Source organism: Aythya fuligula, chromosome 20 (genome assembly GCF_009819795.1).
Source record: "Aythya fuligula isolate bAytFul2 chromosome 20, bAytFul2.pri, whole genome shotgun sequence".
Classification (NCBI taxonomy): domain Eukaryota; kingdom Metazoa; phylum Chordata; class Aves; order Anseriformes; family Anatidae; genus Aythya; species Aythya fuligula.
The window spans coordinates 5,884,601-5,897,137 of NC_045578.1; the positions used below are offsets into that span (position 1 = coordinate 5,884,601).

Here is a 12,537-nt window from a genome sequence, read left to right on the forward strand (position 1 = left end):
GTTTTCATAAATTACTGCTCATGCTGTTTCTCTGAAAAAAAAAAAAAGAAAAAGATTATCACTTATGCTTTTGATCCTTTGAACTTCTAAAATGTATCACATCCATGTAGTGCTGAAATATCAGCTTGAATAATAAGCCATCCGCCCTGCCAAAATACAGATTTTTGTTTATCAGTAACTCCCAGCCTAAGAGCAGGCAGCGAGGATGCACAAATCTAAGGCACCGAGAGGTGAGCCCTTAATGAATTTGCTGCAGCGGTTTAAGAAATTACCACTTCTCTCTGGCTGAGACTACAAATCTGTCAACAGAAGGGAATGTGGAGCCGTGTTACCCACTGCTCAGAGCAGTGTCCAGCATCTTTCTTTAGAGGTGCTTTTCTCAACAGTTTAACCTTAGACATCAGTTTCAGCACTGATGCTTCTGAAACACTGGAGACTGCTTTTTTTCATCAACTTTCTGCTCAAGTGTGATTTCTTAAACTGCCAGAGCAGTCACCAGAGCTCATCAGTCAATGTCCTGAGGCGTAGCTGCCATTTGTGAGTCCTGCAGGCTCTCGTGTTCAACCAGTACAAATGATGTAAATATGATTGTTCATATTAGAAATTACTTGTTCAGTGCTCAGGAGCACGTAAGAAGCAGCAATTAGGCATGTAAGTATATTGTGTCTTAAATGCAAAAGCTGAGAAGAGCTGGTGCTAATCTAAAAATCAGTATATTATCTAAGTACTCGTAAGTCATTGTGTTTGACTTGGGTCACCTGAAGCAAGTACCTAAAGTAACAATTCTGTGGCGAAGAAAGGGAATGGAGGTATCTAGGGAGAGATAAAATTTAAATGGGGAAGAGGGGCAGACTTCAAGTGATCCAATAAATCAAATATGAGCCAGGCAAGGTGCCAGCTTTCTGAAGATCTGAAAGCAGTAACAAATGCAGGAGACACTGGCCGCTGAGACATAAATCATTCAGCCTTAAGTAATTTTGCCTGTCCAAAGGATGTGGGCTTTTTCTTTGTCTGTACAGATCCTGCTGGTGTGGGGCTGTCACCTTTAAAGTTGAATGTAACAGTCATTAATAACATTGTAATCCAGTCCAAAAAACAGGCTCAGGGACCTCTACAAAACTTAGCAGCATAGGTCATCGCTGGAGTAATGCCTTTGTCTGCAGTACAGGCAACAAAGAGCATATTTTTGCACTGTAACATACCTCGTTGTATAACGTTGCTGCTCCAAGGTAAGCTGGTTAACCTGCTGAGATGATCACCTCTCAACTGTAGCCTAGAAGGCAATTATCTGACAGCACTTCAATAGCTGCAGCAGTTGCTTACGCAGAAAGGTAACATTAGGAGTGGTTTTAGTATATTTTAACTCATTCTATATGCTCTAACAGCTGACAGTAGTGAGAGCCAAGGCTGTTTTTCAGGCCAGGCTCCTACAGTCATTCCTGAAATGACCATGGTTTGAAAGGCACTCTACACAGAATTTCATCCTTTGAGGATGAGTCCCCAGAAACAGTCGTTGGCAAACGGACATTCATCTGCCTTTTGCTGCATGAGTGGATCCTAGCGTGCTTGCTTTCCTCTCATCAAGGACCTGTGAATAATGACTGCTGAAAGATGACCCGATTGTGCAAAGAGGACTCATAGGACATCGGGGGGAGGAGGTGGGGAGTAGTTAATTGAATATACCACGCTGGTTTTTAGAAGGCACGATGTGTCTGAATAGCTGGCAATTTACAGCTAGAAATGATTAAACCTGCAGTGACTTGGAACCGTAATTAATATAAATCACCGCTCTTCAAAGGACATGTTAAAGGACTTTGCATAAAAAAGAAAATCGCAAACTCCACAATCCTAATTGGTTTCATTTGCGTTTGAAGAGTTCATTTGGCTTGTGTTTCCAGTCCTCTGACAAGCTTTTCCTTTTAACAGCTGCCTATAAATTAGGGCAGTTGTTTTTCGTGGTAGCAGTGATATGAGAGTTCCCACAGCTCTGCAGTGAGAGTAGGTCCCTAATTAATCTTATGGAATTTTATTGTTGATGCGTGACAGCATGTTTTGTGTTTCTCAGAGCTTTTATATGCTTTTATACTCTGGGATCTCACAATTTAAATAAATTCCAATAAATATGACTGCTCCAGGATTAAGTGGCTTCTTTTCTGCCCTAATTACTTACCTTCTAGGTGCTGGATGAGATACCAAGCTTCAGGTAACCAGTCTTGGGTTATCTCATTTCAGTTCTTAGGAGAAAGCACAGGAATTTAGGAAAATAGGTCTGGAAGTGAGCTCTGCACATGAACCACATGAAAGGCCTGGCTCAAAATATTGATGTCTGCAGTGGGAAAGGTTTTAGGAGAAACCAGGAAGGAAAGACTGGGTCGAGTTTGTTGTTTGCCTTGTTTTAAAGCAAGCAGGGTCTCATTATGGAGTGCCAGTTGTCGTGGTTAACAATGGAGCTCTTCATTCTTTCTTTTACATATTGAAAGAGTTCCACTTTGACTGAGCTCTTTACAGAAGCATTTTACAATGTCTTCAATCCCTTGAAAATAGTATTTCCCACTTAGTTTAGTCCTTCAGTTTGAAGTTGAGGGCAGAAGAGTGGATTTAATGATCGTAATAGATTGTGTTTGTTTTTTTTACCTGCAGATGGTAGAAGAAAGTGAGGAAAGACTAACAGAAGAGCAGATCGAGTCACTTCTCCAGACAGTCACCAGTATTCTTCCAGGAGATCCGGCTGAACAACAGAGAGACTCAGCAATGGCAACTGAAGACAAAGGTGACCAAAAGTAGGAGGTGTCTAGACCAAAGTTGGCAACAATTTCAGCAACAGAGAATTGGTTAATATTTTTGGGTTTTACTCGATACCAGTTTAATCTGGTATTGGACATCCTTGTAAAATATGTTACAATTATTATTATTCAGAGGTGATGAGGGAACTGATTGTTTACAAGAAAGCCTGGAAAAGGACACTATAGTTCTGGCATTTTGTCATACACAGGGGTGTGATAGTAACTGGATTTGTAGTGTAGCTGTCAGAAATGATGTGACAGTCTGAAGCTTTTGTATTTTTTCCATTACCCATGTAACAGCTGTACATCTGAGCAGGCTAATATACAGCTGGCAATGTTTTAATTATCACAGCAGTACTATAATTATAATTGCTTTCATATGATTTTGAATTGCCCAACTGTTTTTCAGAATGGATTACAATACAAAGCCGACTTTTGGAGCTGTTTGTGAAAAGGGCTATTTTCAGGGATCGATACGTGGAGTAATAACTGCTTGATACTTGTTCAGTCAACTTCAAGTAGGCTAATATGTCATGGAAGCGAGAGGATCTGTTGATAGAGTAACTGTTCTCAAGGATGTCTGACAGTCTATACTTGATGAAAGGTAGATCGAGATCATCAGCTAAATATTTATTGCCACTGAACACAGCTGAGTTGGACCAGTTCACAGCAGCTGAGGCTCTAGACTGTAATGTTAAGGCTCTTAGTAATACAAACAGAAGAACATTAAGAGTGAGGTGTATATTTTCCCTTTGAATGTTTGTTCCAGTATTTATATATAGACTAGTTAGAGTCTTGTGAACATGCTGTTGACCGTGGAATAAATGAATGAGTCAACACTTCAGTCCTAATCTGGTGCAGAAGAATGAAAATCAGTCATGGCCGAAGGAGAATTTTCTGTGTACTGAGCCTTGGCTGATTAAAGATTTCAGGTTTAAGTATTTAGTGCTGAAAGCATTGATGATTATAATAAATCTTTTGTATATATACACAATGTCATGAGTTACACATGGCACTGGTTTTATACTGTAACCGCAGACTGTTCTTCTATAATTGTTATAATGTACTGGAAATAGAAATAAAGTTTGAAGTATGTCCTGGGATTTTTTTTGGCTTAAATATGGGATACAAGAGCTCGAATTGAAATATCTGACTTTATTCCCCACTTGTGTCATGGTTTTATTTTGTGATCCTAAACAAGGAATTTACCATTTTTGAGCATTAGTTGTGCCATATATGAAAGGGAACGATAACTTCTGGTTTGGGGGGATTTATGATACACATTTCCGTGGTATTTTAAGCTGCTTTGATCTTTGGAGAGGAAAGGAAGGTATTGGAAAATATATTTGTTACCTCCTAAACATAATTTATCTCACATTAAAGGCTTTCCAAGGTTGAAGGCTAATGGTGTGTTTTGACTGGGTATGTTAAGTGTAGTATTAGAGGGAAAAGACCTCAGTGTTTTTTGTTATATATCAATATATCTGTATTTTCTCTCTAGATGGGCAATAAAATAAGAGATTAATAGATCATATCACAGAATTTTGTGATATTAATTATAAACTTAGCATTTTTACTCTTAGCAGCCATTAATGCTGTTTGACATTCCGCGGCCTTGGGTTGCAAGTGTTTACATTTTTATCTGTACTCTTTTTCTAAAATTAAATTGTTGAAGAATGTTCTGAACTTATGAAAAGCAGATGGGACCAGATCGCAAGTATCTTTAGCCAGCACTGACATTTTAACAGATCTCTGAATGTGGATGAATTGTGGAATCTTGGGAATTGCTGATTTATTTTTTTATCATAAAGGCTTTTTGCCAGCATCCATGTCATCTTCTGTTGTGTGTGGTTTGTACAAGACACAAGAACCTATCCACTTGCTATCTGGTTAACCTTTTTATCAAAAGAAATTCCAGGCGGGGATACAAACATTAAATTTATGCATGGTTCAGTCTCAGTTAAAATACAGAAACATAATTTTTCCCGAAAATGCAACATTTAGTAACATTTAAAGGTATCTGGGATTTCAACATCTGCATTGCGTTAAGAAATCTTTTTAAAAATCTATGGTCTGTGATCTCTGACCGCCTAAGTACAGGTGAGGAACTATTCTGGCTCTGGGAACGCTTTTCACATCGGGCTGTTTACTTTCAGATGCGTTCTTCGGAATCCCAAGACTCAGAAATGGTTTATGGAAAGCAAATGTCGTCTTGTTTATGTGATTCCATTTTTCCACTGTCCTATATATTACCTAAAAGATCTGCCTGGCTTCCAAGGCTGCTTTTTGCTTTCTGAACTAATCAGTTACCTAGCACAGTGCGCTCTGCTAGTTCTTTTGGAGATGAGGCGGTGCAGAAATTGTTGCCCCGTGACATGTCAAGCATACAAGAAAACACAAAGGCATATTGGGCACTTAAAAGCTCGGGTTGTAGTTTTGAGAAGAAAAGTATAGAGTACTCTGCACTTTCTGAATATTTATGAAGTGCATATGATTTATTTTTTTTAGCCTTTTCATTTCTCGCACGCTCCTCATTTTTATTCCGTATTGTGCATTTTGAGTCTTGGCAGATTGACGGTTCTGGTTATGGCAGCGCTCGTGCTCTGTGTGCTTCTCGGGAGAAGGCTGTCAGAATTCATCTACTGTTTTGATCCTTCAAAATATATGGGGCTTCAAGCTGTTTGGGATGTGTCTTGGGTTCTCTTTTTGTAAACCCAAGCCTAAGGAGGCCAGCCGCCGTGATGGTGGTGTGACAGTCATCGTTGGAGATGTTTCATTAGCAAGAAGCTTTGTTTTATAGGAGAAGGAGCTGCCCCTCCTTCGTGGCTGTGCTGTGCTGCTGGGGAAGGACCATATACATTCAAAGTTGAGACTTCTATGGGGAGTTTTGCTGAAGATACAGGAAATCCCTGCAATGAGTTGAGCAGTTTTGGGGGTGATCACACTGTGAAGAGGTGGCGGGGCTGTGTACAAGGCTGTTGGCCCCCAGAGGAACGTGGAATTTGCCTGACAAGCTCTCCTTTTCTTGCAGGGGGAAATACATGTTTTGTTTGTTTGTTTCTGTGGTGCATTTACTGAACTATTTGTAGTCTCCATTACAGAAAGCAAACCAAGAACTCCAAAAGTTTAGCTGTGGCCAGGTTTTATTCTGAAGCACGTCTTCAGACAACAGTGATGAAGTACCTAAAAATGGTACCGAAGCCAGTAAAATGGTATCCAAGCATCGGTGTAAAGGTTAAATAACATCTGTGGAGTGCCTTGAACTTAAAAAGTGTTTATACAAAAAGGTTCTGTCATTAGCACTTAAGTACTTAATTTTTACTTATTAAAATCTTGGTCGTAGTCAAGCTGTTGCTTTTGAGGTCAGCCAACCCGGGCTGAGTTACACGGGCGGAGAATCCTGCCCTGAAACTTTGAACCAGCCACACCGTGACGCTGCGTCGGGAGTGTTTGCAGCTGCTGTAAGCCAGCAGAGCCTTTGACATTTTAAAAATAATCAAAGTGGACATGGTTTTGGGACTGTCATGCCTTAGAAGAAATAAACTACAGGAGTTTAACTAGAACACAGCTGACTTTGGACAGACTGAAGTGAGTGTCTGCCCCGGGGCAAATTCCTGCTCGTCTTGGAGGCTGTGCAGGGAGCAGGATGAGCTGCAGGCTGCCCAATTTGTTCATCCCCTGCCTGACTTGTATGTCCTGTGTGAAATACGTGTTTGTCACAACCAAGAGCTGAATGGGGAAGGCCCAGCTAAGCCTGCTGTGAGCAGGGGGATTGGACTGGGTGAGCTCCGTGTTTCTGTGATTTCGCCTCCCCTGCCTCCTGCTGCATGCTCGGGTGTTTGCTCCCTCAGTGCAGGGACAAAAGCTGCTCTCGTAGGGGTTGATGCAGCCAGACTGGGGGCTTCCTTCTCCCTTGCCCCTCTTTCTGTCTGCGCCATGCCCTGTGCAGTGTGGCAGGTGGGTGCTCTGACCCCATGCAAGGATTTTATTCTGGGATGTTGACCAAAAAATAAAGAAGGGGAAAGCCTCACGGGGATCTCAGCAGGGCTTTGTGTTGTGCCATCTATTTTATTTGTTGCTTGAGCTCCTCTGGTACGGAGGGCGCGCTGCAGGCTGCGGGTGTAAGGTGCTGTTCGTGTGATGCTCATCACGTTTTCTCTTCTTGCTTAATGCTACTCTTTGGGCCAGATTCATCCGTGGTGCTGCTCTTCTGCCTTAAATCTGGCCCCAAATAGAAACTGTTCACACTGGCCATGCTCTGCCCCTCTGAGTTAAGCCACAGGTGAATTAAACCAACCCAATTTGGGATTATTCTGCATTTTGGCTCTGTATTGCGTTTTCTATGACTGAACTTTTTCATGCCTCTGCCACCCTGGGGTAGCAGCTCTTTGTCGTGGCAGCACTACAAGCAGCACATCTTGCATCCCCAAAAACGCTTCACTTTGCAGGCATGAAACCTGCCCCCCTGCGTTTGGACACACACTTTTATTAAAGCGTCAGCCTCAGCCGAGAGCTGCAGTTGTTTGAGTGACTTCTGAAGCCCTGCGGCACGCCAGCCTGCCTCAGACCCACTTTTACAACCTTTTAGGGTTTTCCAGGATTTCTTTTTTCTTCCCCAAGAGCCAAGTGGTAGATCTTAACAGCTCAAGCTCAAGGAGCGCTGGGAGGCCGTTCTGAGCTGCAGCTTCTCTCCTCTGAAGCAGGATGATGGATGGCACGCGAGGTTTGTCTGAAGGACTAGCGGATCCTCAGGGGGTAGTGCTGTTACAGCGTTTGAGCAGATGTGCTGGTAAGTGACTGCTCACCTCCATCCTAGCAGGGATTTGGCAGGGATGGAGGGAATCAGGGAATTGTGTGCACCTCAAGTTGGCTGAAATGGGGCTCTCGGGGCTTTTCATGCTTTGCTTTCCACGCACTGAGCATAACCAGTGGTTTCCAAGCCATTCTGCAGAGCTCAGTAGCAGCTCACAGAGCAAGGGAGATGGCAGATTGTTTCAAAGGATGTATTGCAGAAGGAGCATGGAGAAGACCTTCTGTGCCTGAAAACTTGTCTGTTTTTTTTCAGTCGTACCAGTTGGTCTAAATAACAGCGTCTCTCCTCCTCAGCTCTGCCTCACTGCTAAGAACATTCATGGTTGTGAAATGTTCCTGGTAAATGAAAAGGGTTCATGGAAATGCCTCTGTTGACTCCTGTCCAGCTTGGACAGGCGATGCTCACAAGTTCACCACCTGTTGGGCAGCAGCAGCAGCCTCTTCGTGTTCTGACCCACGAAACCAAAAGCCCTAGGTTTACATCTGAGCAGCAAACTTGTCAGGATGACATGGTGATGGGGCAGGGGATACAACTCAACCCCTGCTGATCCAGGAGGTCAGTCCTTCATCCTTGGGGCTAGAGATTTATTTCCTCGGCTGCATTGGGGTGGAAGATGCGGAGGAGGGAGCCAGCGCGGCAGGACAGGCAGTGCCCAAGGTCCTGTGGGGTTTTTGTGCATCCTGACAGGTAAGCGAGCCTTTTACAACAATTATGTGGTCTCCCTGCTCAAAGCGGAGGCTGTCACCTTCCCTCCATCATCCCAGCGTGACCGTGTACTTGCAGATCTGCCGATCTTACAGAGTCGAGTTAGGAATTTTGCAGGGAGAGGAGTGCCAGACTTCACGGCCTCGTGTCCCTGGGAATTACCCTACCATAAAGGCATGTCCTGCACAGGCTGCAAATCCCTCGTAACAGCGATAACGGGGAGTTGAACTGTGCGATGAAATGATTTCCTAATGAGAACATCTGTGCTCTTGGTTTGGGCACGAGATCAAGCCTGAGGACGGGGCTGAGCCGTGAAGCCAAGCGCCAGCGTGGCAGGGCTGGTGGCCGCCATCCTCAGCAGGGGACGGTCGCGCTTTGCCCTGACATGAAAGGCAGCAGGAAACCTGAGTTACACGGGTTCCTCTCGTGTTTAAAAGGCAGTCGTGGGTCAGATCCTGAGCTGGCGTGCACGGGCGTTGCTCTCCCGACCTCGGTACAGATGCTGGAGCATCCAGCGCGAATCAACCCAAACATGGGGAGGGCAGGAGCCAGTTTGGGTCCCCAAGAGGTGACGTTGGGGACATTTGGGAAGGGGAACTTGGGGTGTAGGGTCAGGGATCAGCCAGAGGTACTGTGGGTCTGGTTGTCCAGTCTTTTTTTCAGGACTCCAGGGAGAGGAAGGGGAACGGGAACCACGGCTGTCAGCGTGCAGATCCTCCCGGCGCTCGCTCCCACTCGTCCTTCCTGGCCCTCATGTGTTGGACCTGCCCCGAGCAGCATGGATGGAGGACCCAAAATGCTGAGAGAGGAATGAAAGGTGAGTCCCAAAATCAGTATCCTATCCCCAGCCTCCCCGGTGAGAGCAGTGCCCTGGTCTGTGCACCGTGCTCCTGCCCTGAGGCCCCTTGTTCTTGGGATGCTGAGATGGGGAAGGGCATTTGGGGTGAAGGCACGCAGGGAACTGGTTGTCTTTGGGATGTTAAAACTCTTTAAAATATTTCATCAGCAGCTTGGATGCATCCAGTCCCCTGCACACACTCACAGAGGGGCCCAGGGAATTCGCTGAAGAGGCCAACAGCACCCTTTAAAACACGAGCCATGTTTTGTGACCTTCCCAGCGGGAGGAACATTGTTTCAGCCCCCACTCGAAGCGGCTGAAATTGAGGCGTAGCCTGGGACACGTCCAGCATCCTAGAGGGAGGCGATGGCAGCGGTGTTTAGGTTGGAACCGCTGCCGATGCTGATGGAGAAAATATTTTCTGTTCCCACAGAAAGCAATCCTGCTGCAAAGTTTGTACTGAGCGCGGAGAAATGCTTACGCTGAAAAATTGGAGCTTTGGCCAAAGTGCAGCTTAAATGCAGAGAGCACTTAGGGAACGTTTGTTAAACCCCGAGAACCTTTGCATGCCACGAACAAGAGTCTCCCAGTGCGTGTTGCTTAAATTAATTTCCTTGCGCATTAATGAGCTTTATTTTATTAACTCGTGTTTATTAAAACATCCGTCAAAGATAGCTGAGATGCTGCTGAAGTTGAAAAATAATTAAAATAAAGCCGGCCTGAGAACCAGCCAAAGAGGGCGAGAGAGCATCTGAAAAGAGAAGGGAGAGCCAGAAATTCCTGGGGAAGGACTTGATGCAAACAGCAAAGCCGGGCAGGGAGGGCTTGGGGACACACGAGCAGGGGAAGAGCGAGCATCCCGATGGCAGCATGGGCTGCAAAGCAATTTAATTCTCCCCCAGCCCCTCCTGCATCACTGGCTGCAGCAGCGAGGGGGCCGTGCCCCTTTTCTGCTCCCCGCTCCTGGCTTTGCTCAGAGCCCAGGGTGCTGTGGATGGTTTTTTGTTTCCCATCCCCAATCCTAGCAGCTTCCATGTGCTTGCCGTGCTGATGGGGAGTAAAACCCGTGGTTGTGTGTCCTCGCACGGACAGCTTCACCGCCCAGCCCGCTGCGTGCCATTAGCCCAATCCCCCTCCTGCTCCGGACCCTGCAGAGCTGCTAAAGAAAAGCTGGCAGCGATCACCCCAGCCCTTCTCCTCTGTGGGGCCAGGCAGAATTTCATTGTTCGTTTTAAAAAAACAACAACAACAACAAAAAAAAACAACCCCAAACCAGCTACTGGCTGCAGGGCTCGTGGAGCCTCCACCCCAAAACCTCCCCGCTGCCGGTCTCTGGGGACAGGGTGGCACGCGGGTCCCCAGCCAGAGCTGATGGCATTTCCCCCCCCCAGCTCCTTGGCATTTTCCTCTTTGGAGACAGGATTAAAATACAAATTGGGTGCTGCTCCTTAAGCTGCAGCTGGTTCGCTGTTTCCTCGCTGGGTTTTGTCCCGCAGTGCTCCCATCCAAGTACAGGCAAGGCTTTGCTGTGCCCAGCTGCAGGTTTCCGTGCTGAGGGGGTCAGGTTTGGGAAGCAGCAGCCCCCCTGCGATGGGTTCAGCTGGGGGTGCCAGGCTGGGGCTCAAATCCCTTCTGTTCTGGACCAGATGCTGTCAAGAAAACAGATCTGAGAATCAGTTAGAGCTGTTAAATTAATCCAGCTGTGGCTCGAGCATCTCCCCTGGCAGGGACCGGCAGGGCTCCCCGCTCCGCTTCGGGTTCCTGCTGTGCTGTTACCCGACGGGTACCCGGTGAGCCCTGCAGCATCGCGGGTGGCCAGAAAACTTTGGGGTTAAGGGGAAATTCACCACGGTGCCCCAGCCCTGGACCCTGTCCCACTGCTTCATCCCGCAGGGACGGTGACCGGTGCCACCATGGGGCTCACGGTGCCGGCACCCCCGGCCCCTCCTGGCCCCACCAGCTGCAGCAGGAAGCCTCAAGCTGCTGCGTGGCGTTTTAACACACGGTGGTGGTTGTTGTTTTTTCTTTCATTCCAGTCAAAAAAGGTTATTTTTTCCCCTTTCGTATTGTTCGCTGATTTCCTTAGAAACCTCAGCGGACGCACGGCGATTGAAGCGCTCCCGGCACGGAGCAGGCGGAGGTGAAGGAGGGAGAAGGAAGCGCAGAAACCTGAGGGGATTTCAACCGCTTCCTCCCATCAGGTCTGCTCCTTTTTTCCCCACAAACTGCTGATGCTGCAGAGCGAATGGGCTTCCCCGGGGGAGCCTGGGGCAGAAGAGGGACCGGAGGCTGGGGCTGGAGGCTCCTGCTTTGGGCCAACTCAAACACCCGGCTCTTGCCTGTCCCACGTCCTGGCTCCGCGTGGGGCTCGGCGGAAAGCGGCCGGGCCCCTGCCCACGCACTGTGAACCCGGGGAGGTTTCAGCAGGCGGGGAAGGTGGGTCAGATCTGAAGATCAAGGGCTGGAAACGGCCCCAAGATGCTCCTAAAGGCTGGTGGAGGGGTCTCTGCCCCGCTCCTGGGGTGGCCAAATGCTGTGTGAAAGCAGCAGCGTAGCGTGCAGGTTGTCCTTGGTCTCCCCGTGCCTCGGTTTCCCCTCGTGCTCCAGGGAATTGGTGAAGAAGAGCTCTGGGGAGGTAAAGGAGTGAGCTCACTGCTCTGGAAAGGCAGGGACAGAGCTGGGAAGTGGGCAAAATCCCCGTCTGTCCCCTTCAGCCCTAGTGCCAAGTGTTGGTCTGGTGAAACGCAGTTTGGACAAACCTCCCTTGCGCAGGATCGATGCCCCCCTTTTGGAAGAGCCAAAAGTGGCTCAAAAGGCAAATCCAGCCCCAAACCGCCCAGCTCACGTTGCTTCTTCCTGCTCGGGCTCTGCTTTTAGGGCTTTTCCCAGCCTCTGCCTGCAGTGCTGGGAGCTGGAGCCTTCCCTCTGAACCCGGCTGGGCTGGATGCACCCTGCCGGGGGCTGGGGCTTGAAGGAAAAGGAGAAATGTTGGGAGTGGGGGGCAATAGGACGGGGTGCTGGGGGCAGGAGGGGGCGGGGACCCTGTAAACTGCATTTTTTTTTTGCTGGGGCCTCAGCAGAGCCCAATAGTTAATCATTAAAACATGCTTCCATGTAACTAATCTCTGCAGGACAATGAACTGAGAAATTATTTAACGCTGGTTAAATGGGTCAGAGCAGTCGCTATAATAAGGGTGCCTGGAGCCAGCAGGAGCTACCCGGCTCCTATAAAAGCGGGTGGAGAAGAAAAAGCTGGTGGGAGCGGAGCACCCGAGGACCGGCGCGAGGACTCTGCACGCCTTCAGCCCTGTCCCCTGCCCGAGCTGCCCGCGGCCGGGCTGCAGCTCTGAGCAGGAATTCATTGAACGGCGGCAGCGTGGGGGACGGGGGCTGCCCGG

At 47.6% G+C, this 12,537-nt stretch overlaps 1 protein-coding gene across 1 annotated transcript in view; it reads left to right on the forward strand.

Moving 5' to 3' along the window:
• Window positions 1–4,179, forward strand: part of CRCP (CGRP receptor component) — a 30,880-nt gene extending 26,701 nt beyond the window's left edge. Inside the window, exon 6 of the mRNA XM_032201026.1 lies at window positions 2,641–4,179. Coding sequence (XP_032056917.1) covers window positions 2,641–2,784 — 144 coding nt within the window. The 3' untranslated portion in view covers window positions 2,785–4,179. The remainder of the gene's footprint in view (window positions 1–2,640) is intronic.
• The last annotated feature ends 8,358 nt before the right edge of the window (window positions 4,180–12,537 follow it).